The sequence below is a fragment of the Centruroides vittatus genome, unplaced genomic scaffold, assembly GCF_030686945.1.
Source record: "Centruroides vittatus isolate TY-2023 unplaced genomic scaffold, ASM3068694v2 contig_5, whole genome shotgun sequence".
NCBI classification, from domain to species: Eukaryota; Metazoa; Arthropoda; class Arachnida; order Scorpiones; family Buthidae; genus Centruroides; species Centruroides vittatus.
In genome coordinates this window covers 3,744,350-3,761,100 of record NW_027122286.1, presented here as the reverse complement: position 1 = coordinate 3,761,100, position 16,751 = coordinate 3,744,350, and the positions used below count along the sequence as shown (strand labels likewise).

Genomic DNA, 16,751 nt, shown 5'->3' with positions numbered 1-16,751 from the left:
TCAATTATTCAGACATTTTTAATTACAATCATCAAATCTTTTAATTAGCAACTTTTTATACCTTCATTTATACTAAAAGCTTGAGTATAAATTAAACAATTTAAATAATAACAATAAACTATATTCATTAAAATGACCATTAAGTTGATAAAAATAAATCACAAAAACTAAAAGCATTAATAACGTTTCCAAATACTTCAAACTGATGTTCTGCATGCACGTGAAAATGTCCTCCAATTTGAAGTGTCTTATCTTCATACTGAAGAAAATTTAGGCACTTTCTTTATAATTAGCACCATACTATAAATATGTAGCAATGATGTTAGTGCATATGCTGTAATAACTCTGAAAGCTCGGGCATATCAGTCAGTCAACTTCCATATAAGTCATGCTGGGAAGAATTAGATGAGAAAATGCAGAGAAACTATGATCAGATAGTAAAGAATAATCTATAATTTTAATCATCTTGTTACGTGCAAATAATCAGGGAATAAATTTTAACATTAAATTAACAGTGATTCTCAAGTGCTTGACAGTTAATCATATATTTGAGAATCCACAATGAAAATTTTTCTCATCTACTTAATATTTTAAGCCAATTATTAATTAATCAAATTTTTAAATCTCTGTCCAAATGTTGACTCCTATTGATTAATAAAGTTTATTTAATGAAATAAAGATAATCATTATCAAATAAATTTATGTTCCATTTTCAAAGAAATATTGTTAAACAACATGCAATTTCCCAAAGAATGGAATCTGAAGAGAAACATAACCCATGAAAATTTTATATTTTACATCAAATATTCAAATTATTAAAACAGATTATAAATTTCATAAACATATTTTTATAAATAAAACTTACCTTCATCATAAGTAGTAAAGTATTGAGCACAATTAATATCATAATACAATATTCAAAAATAGTTGATACAACTACTTTCCAAATTTTATATTTGATACCATATTTGTTTTTGGGCATGTACCTCTGCAGAGGCTTTGCTTGTATTGCAAAATCAATACAAGATTTCTAGAAGAAAAAAATTAATTTAAAAATTAATAAAAAGAAAAAACATATCAGAAAAAAATAAAATTATGATGATTTCTTTCATTAAAATTTTTATAGTAAGGTAACCAGATTTCCTGTTTTTGTATAACTGCACTATTACAAATGTAAAAAGGCTTCAAACCAATACAAATGAACACAAATAACAATATCTGATGGAGTAATATGCAAGCCAGCTATTTATGCAGAGCTGGCTTGCATAAACAGATTGTTAATTTTCAAAAATCAATGATTCAGTTATTAATTTATTGAGAGCAATATCATGTTAACAATATTAGTAAGATAAGGCAGAGCTAACCAGATCAGCACCCAAGAAAAAGCATACCCTGTAACATTTTTAGAATAAAATTTTAGAATTCAGTTCAATTAAAGTTACCAAACTTCCAAACACATGCACATGTTCAAAGTTAATAATTAAAAACTGTCTTATGTGAACACCACTTGACAATGGTGCTAGATGCTTCTATAAAATCTGATACAATAGAAAAGCAATAAAGGTATTCTTAGATATCTGCTGAAAATTTCATTGTTTAACACACAAAAAGATAAAAACTCCAAAAATGTTCTTTATCTTTTAATGCAGATACATCAGTAATATATAAGTTTGTAAAAACAAATATTTAAGTTTCTTTTTTACATTCAAAGAATAGTTTTTAATTTTTTATTTCATTTTTCATAGTGAGTCATGCCTTTTTGATCTAACATACTGCTTTTTAATTTCAAGATCTGGTCACTTTATTTATATTTTTATATTAATTATCAATAATGTTATAATGTATCATTACTTTTTTAACTTATTTGTCTTTGTGTAAAATTACTAATGCATACATAATTAAATTACAATTAAATTTAATAATCAATAAGAAAACCATTAATAGTATTTTTTTATAACGACACAAGCAGGTAAACTAAATATAATGGCACAGAACAGATTGAAATTATAATAATTATACAATTAACAATTTTCTAATTCTCTTTTCAATTTATTATATGTCATCATGCTGATTTTTCTGAGATTTCACATTTTTCTTGTGGGGAATGTCACCCTCCACATCTTAACAGTTGTAACAAACCCCAGGTGGTAAGAGTTATCACTTCCTGGAACGGAACCGGACTCACCCTGTGGGACCTTTTGAACAGCCAGTTGGTCTGTGTTAGCCGCACCGTCGAGTCATGTAACTGTTACACGAGCAGAAAATAAACTTAGTTTTTGTTTTAAAAAAAAAAACACTACATTGGTGACCTGAACCCGGACTAAGAACGTAACTTGACTAAGAAAACTACTGAATTCGCCCATTGGAACCTTCATCAGGTATGTCGTTCTTTTTCTCAAGACCTCAATTATCAGATCATGGCCGAGATTGGAGCGGTAAAAATCCCTCCATACAACTTTTCCGACCCAGCCTTATGGTTCCATATGTGCGAAAGCACATTTGCTCTAGGATCTCCAAAGCCGATCACGGAAAGTGCCACAAAGTTCAACTATGTAGTGGCCCATTTACCACCAGAAGTTGCATCAATGGTTAGAGACATTATTATTTCTCCAGACCATACAGATCCATACGGTCACATAAAGGTGGAACTTATTAAACAATCCGGCAAATTGTCTCAACAAGAGTTACAAAAACTATTGGCCAGAGAACAGCTAGGAGATCGCAAACCCTCCAAACTACTGTGTGTTCTAAAGCATCGGGCAGAAAATTTTCAAATCCCGGACGCAGTTATACTAGAGTTATTCATACAACACCTTCCAACTTCCGTCCAATCTATCCTAGCCGCTATTACCCCACTCGACGTAGACAAAGCAGCGGAGGTAACGGACCGCGTAGTGGAAGCTGTACTAGAATGGGATTTGCTGACTTAAAAGTCAGAACCAATGGCAGTAAGTATGTTACACATTGATTTGATTGTCTTTTCAAAAAATGGTGATAGGAAGATGTTGCTGATTTCATTTTAATTACCAAGTGACTTGATATTTTAAGACCGTGTAAACTATGTTCAGTGAATTGCAGGGCCATTGAGAACTTGTATTGTTTATGTCTCGAGAGATTATCACATCTCTCCAAATGCAATTTTGGACAACTTTTTTCTCGAAGATTTTATCATCTCCAAGAGATGAGCAAGTAGTCATCTTTCAACTGACCTTTTGCCTTCTGCCTCGATTTTGTTATATCCAATATGGATGACTGGATGCTACTCACACTGCACAATTGCATTAGAGAACATTCTCTATCTCAGGTAAGAATATTTTGAGAAAGATAATTCTTCTGATTTTTTTCAGTGCCTACTTGGGAACACCACTGATTCCATCTTTTTTTTAATAATCCTACATCAATTACTAAACTATTGAATATCTTGTTAATCTTATCAGTCTCTCCAAGTATTTTTTGAAATATTACCATATAATTTCTCCTTAACTAAGTATGTATACTTTTCTTAGGTTATTAAAATTTTTATTTGTTAAGAGATGTTACAAGACATATTTTGACACTATAATCTGTAAAAATGTTATAAAACAAAAAACATATCTTTGTCAAAATTATGTGCTTTATTTGAACTCATGCCTTCCTTACCACATGTTCTATAATTTCATACTCTGCATTTTCAAAAATTTTATAATTTTATTAGTTAAAATTTTATACTGTATTGAGCACACAAATAACACAAACTTGTATAATCAACCTAACATAATTGTGACATCAACAACAAAGACGAGATTGTAATAAATGACCATTATTGTCTCTGTCTTTTAGAGACAAGAGATAAGTGACCAGAATACAGCCCCAGGTCTCTTGACTCTTAGTTAAGGCATCAAGGTGTAGCCTGGGAGAAGTTACAACCAGAGAGAAACCACTATAGGCCCCTATTTTCTCCAGGCCCAGGAAAAAATCTCTAGCTTACTTTTCCTATTGACAACTCTGGTGAAGAGTCTTTCCTTAAATCTTATTACATGAATCAGATTGTCATCATATTTATAAAAGAAGCCTGCGAGATACTTAGCATCATGCATACAGAATTGGGAATGGTGGACTACTTGAGTGACTCTGGAGGGCAATTGGTCATCCATCCACCTTATAGTCCAGATTTAGCATCCTGCAACTTTTCTGTTCCCAAAGTCAAAGTAGTCCTCAAGGGATGTCATTTTCTGAGTCCGGAAAGAGGCAGTTGCTGTGTACAAAGAGACCTTGGGAGACATCTCAGAAGAAAACTGGTGTCAGTGCTTCCAGAGCTGCTTCTCTCACATGCAGCAGTGCATTGAGCATCAGGGAAGGTACTTTCAGAAGATATGAGGGCAAACATAAAGTAAACATAAACAATAAACAGGGTCATTGCATCAGAAAACTTTCAGAGTGGCCCTCACACACAGTATTTATGTTTTAATGGCTATAAAAAAAAATTATATCAGCAATTTCTCTATTTAATAGCTTTTTTGTGTGAAATATAAAATAATTGAAATAAACTTTTTATTTTTAATTAAATCTTTTCAAACAAAACAAAATCTAACACCTTATCTTCGCTGAGAAAGTTTAATTTCAAACAAACGTTTTCGGCCTATTCTATAGGCCATCCTCAGGCTAAACAAATCGAATAGAACCGTTCCATAAGAACGAATACAAATATTTAAATTTAAAAATTAACAACGGATTAAAAGATACATAATAAACTAATATCGTATAAAAATTAACAAACAAATTAAAAATCAAAAATAAACTCAGAAAAAACTTCTAAACACAAGCATAGAACCATAAAATAAACATGTAAATTAAGAGTTCCTTGCAGAGTTTTTAACCATATACTTCCAGGCCGATGGAAGGCCCTCAGCGTCCCTCGCATTTATACACGCCCCTTCTAGTTTGCTCTTGTAAATCTCTATCTTCTCAGCGGTCCTTGCCAACGTTGGGGAGCTCACGGGTTTTATAATGTCCGCTTCATCCCATTTAACTATCGAGCTTTCGGTCTGAGCCATTTGGGATAGTAACCTTTATAAGATTTTAAGGAATGACAAGGATAGCATTAGGAAGGAAGAAAAAGCAGGTGTGTATAGGATACCATACGAGAACGCACAGCTGGAATTAAGAAAGATTATATCGGCGTTACGACAAGGAGTTTGAGTGTAAGACTCAAGGAGCACAAGTATAACATCAGAAAAAGCTCCAACGCCACGGTACTATCCCAAATGGCTCAGACCGAAAGCTCGATAGTTAAATGGGATGAAGCGGACATTATAAAACCCGTGAGCTCCCCAACGTTGGTAAGGACTGCTGAGAAGATAGAGATTTACAAGAGCAAACTAGAAGGGGCGTGTATAAATGCGAGGGACGCTGAGGGCCTTCCATCGGCCTGGAAGTATATGGTTAAAAACTCTGCAAGGAACTCTTAATTTACATGTTTATTTTATGGTTCTATGCTTGTGTTTAGAAGTTTTTTCTGAGTTTATTTTTGATTTTTATTTTGTTTTTATTTTGTTTTTTAATTTTTATACGATATTAGTTTATTATGTATCTTTTAATCCGTTGTTAATTTTTAAATTTAAATATTTATATTAATCCGTTGTTAATTTTTAAATTTAAATATTTGTATTCGTTCTTATGGAATGGTTCTATTCGATTTGTTTAGCCTGAGGATGGCCTATAGAATAGGCCGAAAACATTTGTTTGAAATTAAACTTTCTCAGCGAAGATAAGGTGTTAGATTTTGTTTATAATTTTTGCTGAGCACGTTTTATTTAATGTTAAATCTTTTCCTTCAAATTTGAAAAATATTTCTGAACTTCTAAATATTGACAATCTGGTGAAGCCTATAGACCCTCTCAAAGTAATGTTTTTAAATGCTTAATTAACATATGTAAAATTAAAAAGGTATCCGATTTTATTAAAATTGTTATCAAAATATTTTTAAAAATTTATGATACAGTGGAACCTCGGTATACGTCTGCTTTAGAATACGTCCAATTCGGAATACATCCTGTTTGGACGAAACAAATTTTGCTCGGTATACGACTTTTGTTCGGTATACGACTTAATTCAATTATATGCGCCATCTACAAACAAGTATCACTATGGGTGTACTAGACCAGACTAGACGTTGACGGTGCCACGGTCTATAACTTTGTTAAATTTCTTCCGATTTTAATTTGTAAGTAAAATTTTATTATTTTTATTAATCATGAATTGCAAAAAAGGCAAATGAAAAGCGACAGAAAACTAAAAACATGACTAGAATCGCAACAGAACTGAAAAAAAGAGATGGTTGAGAAATACGAAGGTGGCGTGGGTGTTCGAGATTTAAGTGTTGAATACCGTATTCAGAGAACAACGATATCGACAATCGTGAAAAATAAAGACATTATTAAATCCGCTAATGTTGGGGGGGTTTAATCGATTTCTAAACAGAGATCGGAGACATTAGATCGTGTTGAGAAATTGCTTTTGCTTTGGATAACTGAAAAACAGTGTGTTGGCGACGGCGTATCAGAAGCAATTATTTGCGATTATTACTGTAATAACTTTAAAAAGCTATAAAAAAATTTATTTTTTTATTAATGTGCTCAGTGTTTAAATTATTTTACAACCCCATTAATCGTATCAAGAGGGGATTTTTTACATTAGAACGGATTAATTGTTTTTACATTACTTCTTATGGGAAGGTTGGTTTGGTATACGTCCTATTCGGTATAAGTCCAAACATCGGGAACAGATTAAAGTCATATACCGAGGTTCCACTGTACATTAATATACAGGGTGATTCAAAAGTGACAGATAAACCTTTACAGGATGATCAATTATTCAATTTGCAATATTTTAGTAAAAAATGTTAATGCATTCCTATCTAATTCTCAAAGATAAAAGAGTTACTGAGAGAAATGAAATCAGTTTACTATTTCAACATTAACTAGTACAAACTACTGCAGCCAGACAATTTACTTCTTGTTTTTCATTGCTAACTAGACAAAACTTGAAATAAAGATTTTTCGGTTAATGTAACCCTTGGTGCCAAGATGGCAGCTCTTCCAGTAATCTCCAATCTGGGTGTCATGAGGTAGTAGCGATAGAGGGAGCTATCATGTAATTGACTGACGTAATACATAATGACGTTTAACGTGATGTAAAAAAAATGTGAAAGATTATGCAAATTTGTAAAATATGACGTGGTAGATGGTAGTTTTTCATGGAAATATGCAAATTAACCAGTAGGTAACGATACTAACAGTGTTGCGTTGTATCCATAGTGAATTTTTTGATTTTTATTTTTTACAATATTTTTTCCAAAAAAAGCTAAAAAGGTAAATATATTGTGTTCTTAAACAATAGTATTTGTGAATTTAATATAAATTACAACAAAAAAGTTAATTTTTCAAAAAAATTTTTTTTCGTTAATTTTGTGTCTAGTAGTTATGCAGAAATTAAGTCCGGTGAATTTTTGTTAGGTCAAGCTCCCCGTAAATTCTAATAGATAGACGTAAATGAATATTTTGCAATTTGTGTGGGACAATGATATCAATAATGGCTTTAAATGTGCTTTAAAGTTAGGACTACAATGAACTCATGCAAGGTGCAACTCCTGTGCTAAAACATGTAAAATATACTATAGGAACAACTTAAAATCGTGTTTTCTAAGATTTGTAAAAGTGGTAATAAGTATTCAGCATACGAAAGAAACATTCAAAAGCATATTTGGCAGTGTCCATTTTGGTTGTATTTAGTCTTTCAGTTTGCCCTCGAATTGTTTGAAATGTACGGCAAAATGGAATTACAGCTTTCGGCACTGTCTGAACCATATATTTGATCGAATAAGTATAAAGAAAACCTGGAGACAGTTTCCAATTTTTCAAAAACAATTTGGTTGCCATGTGTCCAGGGACTGGGAAAACTCCAAAATGGTTTGATCTACAATTTGTTCCGTCTGCACTACTTTAAAACTTTAATAAGAAACAAATACCAAAAATAGAGAAGGAATAGGAAAAGACAACAGCAAATGTGAATAAAAAGACAGCCAAACACTCCTCTAAGGTTGTAATCAAAACAACAACATTAGAGAAGAAAGGACCTGCAATAAACAAAATTGGAATCTACCAAGCTAGGGAAAAAAGTAAGATCGAATAAAAAAGGAATCGTTAACATGAGTAAAATTTCTTTTGGTCAATATTTTATCTTAGATTATTAAATTTTCGGAGACACGTGATCTCCGATCAAAATAGAGCTAAATGCACAGTCTCGAAACCAATCCAAGATGGCAACTGGAAGAGCCACCATCTTGGCACCAAGGGTTACATTAACCGATTTTTGTGTAACTCAGTTATCTTTTAGAATCAAAGATAGTGTATTAACATTATTTTACTGTCATCGAATAATTGATTACCCTGTAAAATTTTACCCACCACTTTTGTATTATCCTGTATGAGCTATTGTAATGTGATATGAAAATATCTGTCTTATATTGATAACCAAATTACAGATATTGTAATACTAATGTGATTTCTTATTCACATTTACAATTGAAAGAAATGCTAAATTTCATTGAGAGATTAATTAAAAGGACCCTTATTCCAGAAAAAAAATATATTTACTTGGAAGATATGATGATTTCAATCAATCATAAAATCTTTAAAACAAGTAACAAATGCTCATAATTACATCAGTTAGAATGTTATAATATAAAAAAAAATAACAAAATACTTCTTTTCTTTTCTAACAAAATATAAAACAGAAAGAAGAACCCAGAAGGGGTTAGGAAAACATTTGTTTTGGATGATTAAACTTCGTACGCACCAGTTAAAGGTTCAAGTAAGTCATATTTTTGTTATATCTAACAAAATATTTATTGTTACAGTGTTACTCTTCTAAGTTAATTAGTTTAGAAAAGCTAACTAAAAATTCAAGTTTATAAATTTATATTCCAAGTGTTCTTTAATATTTATCTATGACATTTTAAAATATTGGAATTATTTTTCAAAATGAAAAGCCCAATATGTTGAAACTGGAAATTGATGCTTAACAATGTCATTAGTAAATGTTTACCAATTCTTGGAATATAAATTTAGAAACTAAATTTTCTAGATAGTTGTACTAAATTAATTAACTTTTACATGATACATACTGTATATTAAAAAATAAAATTTTAGTAGTTTTAAGTATTTTGTTATATTGTACTGTATATCATAATAGTTAAATAATATAATTTTTTGAATATTTCTTACTTATTATAATGATCAGTAAACAACCAAAATAATTAACTTACGTGAACCTTTAACTGCTGCATAATACAAATTCTCATGTAGAAATCAAACATTTTCTTAACCCCTTCCACGTTCTTCCTCAGAAAAAAAGGAGTTGGATCTTCTAAAATGAATATGAATATAAAAACTTTGAAGCTAGTCAAACGATGTAAAATTCGAAAGTCCAGGTTTTTAATGTATTCTTTCATGTGGAGTGTTTAAAAATGTTTGATTAAAGCCGTGGTTAAAGGTTCACATAAGTTAATTATTTTGGTTGTATACCCTGTTGTGTGGATTGGCTTTAGATCAGTAAACATTTTTATATTTCATCTAACAAACATTATTCTTTCCTATAATAACACCATTTATATAATTTTTTGAAAATAAAAGTATTATAATGTTCAAGTTTTTATAATTTATTAATTTGTATACAGTAGACTCATTTTATAGTGACCTTTAGGCAATTTATCAAAAATGGGCATTATATGAAATGGGGCCTCAGCCAATTCAATGCTAGCAATTCAATGTGAGGCTAACTTGACACAAGTTTTATAAAAAATAATCATAAGAATTGACTTTGTTTTTCAGTTAGATAAATATTTTTGTAAAGTAAATACTATTTCCTTTGCTAATAACAATTCATGTATAATCTATATAATTTTTAATTTTTTAAAATTATTATTTGCTTACATTACAAATAAATTAATGTTTCATAAATTTAAAAAAATTTAATTATATTATAAAAGCTTGTTGGGCTACATTTTGAAAAAATTGTAGACCTATAAATTCCCACTGTTGTCCATCTATCAATCTGTCCTTCTTTAATCTTGAGAACAGTGTTAAATAGATGAAAGTTAAGACCAGATATGACCTTAGATAGACCAAGCTTAGAAGCAGGAAACCTGAATTAACTATATACAAACTTCCAGTCTAGACCGGAAGTCATGTAATTTCAATTCAAAAATTTCCCCCAGTTGAGAGTTACATAGATGACTGGCATTACTCTGTTATCATCAGGAAAAGTTTGATGAACAGGGGAAGGCACTACTAATTTGAGATCAAGAGCATATATTTTAAATTAAATAAATTAAAAATATGATTAAAAATTGCAGCCTGACATTGTGACAATATCACAATAATTTTTGCTCATTGGGTATAGTTAATGTACAGTATCTGGTAACTGCGTTTATTTATAGTGACCAATGACTATCAATGCAACTATGTTCACATAATAAATACAAGCTACTGAATGATAAAACTATGTAACTATGTTTGCATAACAGAAAACAAAATTAGAATAATAAATAATAACAACAATCACTCATCGAATCTTACTCAAGTCAAATTGCTCACATCAAATTGTACTTGTGTCAAATATACCTACAAGCTATCAAGTGATTTTCATATTGAATTTTCCAAATATTTTCAAATTTTGGTAGGAGTCTTCATAAGAAAAATACTCCAAAACTTAAAAAACTATCCTTTAAATTTATATTATTAAAAGTAAAGAATTAAAAAGTAAAGAAACATAACTATATAAATTTGCTATCAGTAATTAAAAGACAGTCAAATAAAAAAAAAATTGATGGTTACTAAATTCTACAAATGTACATGCACTTAATTATTATTGGAATTATCATTGTTTATTTGAAGATATTGTAACCAAATTTTCATATTTACTTATTATAATAATAATTTTGATTATGAATTAAATAGAAAAAGTTAAAATTTATTTATACAGTATTTTTTTAAATATATAATAAACGAATTTTAATCAATAAATTGTTTTTAAATACTAAGGAATATTTTCACCTACAAGGGCAATTCATTTTTACTTTAACATTTGTTGTTCTAATGTTTCAAAAATCTCTCTAATAAAATTTCAACAATTTACAAGGTCAGTATATCGATAGTAAAATAGTATTATGCTTATGAGAGATTGGCCAGAACTCCATTGATCATTAAATGAAGCATATTTAAAAAGTAAAGATACAAGGCCAGTAGAAATCAAAGGAAACTATTTTTTCAGTTTGCTGTACTACTGTGTCTGTTGGGGTTTGAGTTATGTGACAGAAGTTGCTTGACTTTAATTGCAGCATCATTATGCTTGCAGTGTGTGTTTAAAATGGCTAAGTCAATTTATAATCCCACCAAGAGCAAAGTTCGTTCAGTATTTGATTCCTTTGTGTGAAAGGAGAATGCCAAAAACATTAGGAACAGGAAAAACATTACAAAATGGTGTCCTACTGCACAATAACACCAGTCTGCAATCTGCTTGCATCACACAAGAATTCTTACAGACATTCATGTGGAAAGTTTTAAAACATTCATCAAATAGCCATATATCATACCAAGTGATTATCACTTGTTTCTGAAGTTGAAAGAACATCTCTCAGATAAGAAGTTTGATGACAATGACAAGGTTAAAGATGGAATGACGACATTATTACAAGGTCAGGTGGGAGATTTCTACAATGTCGGCATCGAAAAACTCATTTTCGGGCTCACCAAATGCATTGAGATCCATGGTGACTATGTTGAAAAATAAATAAAAATGTTCTAAAAGTATTATAAATCAATCTAAAATTAAAATGCTTTAGAAATACTTTCTGGACTTTGTATCTTTACTTTATGAATATGCCTCATATCATGGTGAGCTGCTAAATCATCATTTTGCAGTAAAGTGAGTCTACTGTATAATGAAATTTTAGTTATTACACAAAACAATTAAGTTTAAAATGTCACCTGATTCTTATCTAAATCACCTTCTTCTAATTCTTTTTCACCTTGTTCTTGAAAAGTGATGATAATTAATGCAACAAAGATGTTAACAAAGAAAAATGGAAACACTACAAAAAATATGACATAAAAAATGGCCATTTCAACTCTAAAACGAGGCAATGGGCCTTGATCTTCATATGTTGAATCCATGGAACTTTGCAAAACACTATAAATAAAAAGAATTTATTATATACAATATAATATAAAACTAATATGTAAACTAAATATTAATTTCAGTTCATCATCAAGATAAAGTTTCAAAACTGATGGTAATCCTTGATTATAAAGTCTAGAATAATTATTTATGATGCTGATATAACCTAGAATTCAATGATTTTTATAATTCACCATTATTGAAGATTTTCTAATTTCTATAACATAACACTCTGCCTGTAGTTCTCTTCATAGCATATATTAGCATACAGTGCATTCAAGTTATAAAAATTCTCAATTTTTTTAAATAGTAAATATCAATATATGATAATAATCACATATCTACATAATAATGGTTTGATTGTTAGGGGTTATCCATTAATTATAGTACAGTTTAAGAGAGTTGGGGTTGAAAAAAGTACATCAACATACACAAGAGAAAAAGGGAGTCAAAAATGGCTCAAAATCTGTACAGGTAATTAATGAACAGCCCCTTAAACAAGTAAGCTACAAATTGGCAACACATGACATAAAACCCTATCAAGAAGATATTTGAATCTAATATCTACAAGAACAGTATGCTGGCATCAAATTTCTATTTCTGAGCAAATATCAACTAATTGTATTTCATTGAAAAATGACAAGTAATAATACACTGACCAAAAAAAAATTGCAACACTGTTTCAATTTACTCAAGATTACACCTACAGATCATGTAGGTGATATACAGTAAATGGTCACATATCACATACTGATCAATACATGCAGAGATTTAAAGTACAGGTATGTCAACAATACTCAAACACCATATCAATACAATGAACTTACACTTCACACTCAAAGACTCAGTGTTCTGATTTGTCAGTGATAACTGTAATGTGACTGGCCTTGTAGAGCAGTATTCTGGAGCTCAATCAAAAGCCTCCAAGCCTGTGCAAGAGTGTTGCTGTCTTTATAGTTGATGGCAGAGTCCCTTTTTGATACTTTATAAATTTCAATTTTTTCCAAGTGCCATATGTGTGATTTTCACATCTGGTCCAGATGGGTACAGATTTCCATCTCCAATCCAAGGGTTGATAATATTGTCATGGTTTGTCATTTTTAATCAATGTTAGTCTTAAAGACATTGATATAAAGGATTTTTGGGAGCTAGTTTTATATAACATACTTATTTAATTAAAATATATATGCCATAGCCTAGTTGTAATCAGAGTGGATTAGAGTCATGATAATCTGTTTGAATTAATAAACATTTCTTTAATCTCAATATATAACAGGTCAAAACACCTTAACCTTCTAGTAATTATTATGCCATGTGTGGATGTGATATATATTGAGCTATGCCTGTTATCCTCAAAATGGCAATGCAACAATTTTGATGAAACAAATAATGTTCATTTCATGAGATTTTTGAACAAATTTTTTAAGAAAAAAGATTTTATATGTTGAATATCAACTGGAATTAAAAACTGATGTTATAAGTCATTTACTAAATTTATTTTAACTTTTATGATTCATAAAATCTACTTCTTTATTAATTAATTATAATCATTCAACATTACTTATTACATAACATTACATAAAGTTTTATCTAGATTTGTGATTGGTAACACATTCATAACACAGTGGTAGTCAACCTGGTCCCTACCACCCACTAGTGAGAGATTTGAGCTTTCGTGGTGGTCAGTAGGGTTTTCTCCAATGCCAAAGCTACTTTCCGTTATCACTGTACATCTATGACTCACTGACGGAGTAGGTTGTACTGTAACAGTGGCCATCACTCGAGTTGAGCTTGTTTCATGATGGAGTCAGTGTTGCCAGATTTAGCTACTTTTTTCAGTTTGATGTAAAAAAATACTTGGCACATTGGCAAAAAAAATTTCTGTATATTATAAACATATGCAAAATATAAATAAAAAGATAAATTTAACTACATATTTTTACTAAACTGCCACTCAAGAATTACAAGTACTTTTTCCAGTTGCACTAAATTAACTTACTACAGAACCAGTGAGTGGTTAGAAAATTTTACTACCAACAAAGGTACAAAAGTGGGCAGTAGGTATAAAAACGTTGACTATCCCTGATCTAACAAGTTTCAAATTTTTACTATAAACTTCAAGAATTTATCTGCTAATATAAATTTGTTTTTATACTGGAAATATGAAAAAAAAAATTTTTATATTCACAATTTATAAATAGATTAATATAACAAAATTCTATGAAATGTTTCAAAAATAAATAAATGTAAGATACATAAAACTTTTACCAATAGAATTTTTGTTTACAATAATCCAAAAATAGAACTTTCATAAAAATTAAAATTTGTTTTAGAGATTAATTACATATAAAACACAAACAATTATTTATTGTGACATTGCTTCAATGCTGGAATGGAAATTTTAATCATATTTTTAATTTATTTCATTTAAAATATATGCTCTCCGCCTCAAATTAGTACTGTAGTGTCTTGCCCCTGTAAATCATACTTTTCCATTAGCAATGGCATTGTGCCAGTCATCTATCTAATTCCCTTTCAGGAGAAAATTTTTAAATTAAAATAATGTGACTTCTGGTTTGCATTGAAAGTTCATATATAGTTAATCAGAGCCTCTGCCCTTAAGCTTTCTACATCTGGCCTTGAATTTCATGTATTTAACTCCATTCTCAAGATCACAGAAGGACAGACAATCGATGACAATGGAAATTTATAGGTTTACAATTTTTTAAAATTGCAGCCCAATAAATAAAAATAGATATAATTATCAGAGATAAAGAATTATGTTAGAACAAATCACAGAGAGAGAGATTCAATAACCATACAATAAACACAAAAATTCACACCTAAATGCTAATTCCAGCAGTAAAGGAACAAAAAATTTTAACGTAGTAGGTGTGGATGCTGTGAATATTAATCCTGTGTGAACCATCTTTGTAAGCCAAGTAATGAAATTGGTAGACGCTCCAACAGCATACGGTTAGGGAACCATATGCTGTTGGAGCGTCTACCAATTTCATTACTTGGCTTACAAAGACGGTTCACACATTAAAAAATTTTAATGTTCAAATGTTTTCGGCCATCTTTCAGAGGCCCTCCTCAGGAATGTATGAAACAAACAAAAAAACAGTTCTATCATTTGAAAATTTATGACCGTCAAATACAGCTGTGTTCCAATTTTTAAATATTTAAACAATGTACCATAGAATACAAAAATCGTTACGTTTACAACACAAAAATTAATTGTTTTTTAAATAAAGCTATAAATAAATTCATTATTATTATTATTATAGCATTGTAAAAATTAGTGCAATGTAAACGATGTGGAAATTGTTTTCTTTTACATAGCAGAAAGATGAATACATAATTACACATAAAATTATTGTTGTGCTTTGTGGCATTGTAAATAATACTTCCACGATTGTGGAAACAGAATATAATCGGAGTTAATACAACCTCCCTTCATGCTTTCTATATAAATCTCAAGAGCCTCCAACGAGCGTAAGTCGTGTCGGTCAAAGACCCTGTGTAAAATAGTAGCTTCATCCCAATATGGAGAAACCCCAGGTTCGGTAGCATACTGGGCTAGTGCTGTATTATACTTCCACTTGGACACATCATATTTGTGGTCCCGTAGTCTAGCCTCAAGGGGTCTGTATGTGGATCCGATGTATGTTATCCAACGATTGAAATGTTCATCATGCAATGGGATGCGGTATACTCCTGGCGCTTTCTTGTCATCAGACTTGTCTTTAGCATTAGATAAAAGTCAGAAAATATTCTGTTTTCTCTTATATGTTAAGTGCAAGTTCAAATTGTTCATGAATCAGCAAAACCTGTTTCTCATAAAGAAGCACTGTTTCATTTATGCATGGTAAGAAAATATTTAGATGAAAATTTTATCCACTATAATGTATTTTATGAAATATCAGAAATGATTGAAAAGTAATGTGACTGGTAAATATACTGTATTTATTGATTATTCAATAAAATGATAACATTTATGGCATAAAAATGGAAATCAATAAATGCAGTAAAATTATTTGATAATAAATTTTAACATTTCTAAGGGTGTTATAAGTTATTTAGCACTCCTAAGACATGAAGGAACTTTTTGTTACATTTAATAAGAGAATAGTCTGAATAAGGAAGCATAATGTCGAAATCCCAAGATGCTCTCTTAAGCAAACTTGAATATATAGAGTAAACTCAGCTTATATGAACCAGGTTGCTAATATGAACCACCTTTCCCTGTGCTAATTCACCTGCCATCTTTCACAGAGCAATAGCAAGACACATACTTTCATCCTCCTTGCCCCTATATGCTGAAAATGACTGCCTCAATGAGAATGTAGATGAGAGGCTCAGATGTTTTTCATGCCATTCAACATTTGTTGGTCATTGATACTGTTAAAATATATCACTTATGCATTTATAAATGGAGACTATAATACCTTACAAGTAAGTATAAATCATACATGATTACTTTTGTCCATTTCAAAGTCACACTGAACCAAAAAAGTGGCGGGCTTGATAAA

At 30.4% G+C, this 16,751-nt stretch overlaps 1 protein-coding gene across 16 annotated transcripts in view; it reads right to left on the bottom strand.

Annotated features, from left to right (window-relative positions):
* The window catches only part of LOC136978245 (voltage-dependent calcium channel type A subunit alpha-1-like), a 637,477-nt gene that overhangs the window by 355,415 nt on the left and 265,311 nt on the right, over positions 1–16,751 (bottom strand). For all 16 annotated transcript variants that reach the window (XM_067273927.1, XM_067273930.1, XM_067273917.1 and 13 more), the window contains 2 exons: positions 12,027–12,228; positions 866–1,030 (listed from right to left, as the gene is read on the bottom strand). In XM_067273927.1, coding sequence (XP_067130028.1) covers positions 866–1,030; positions 12,027–12,228 — 367 coding nt within the window. The remainder of the gene's footprint in view (positions 1–865; positions 1,031–12,026; positions 12,229–16,751) is intronic.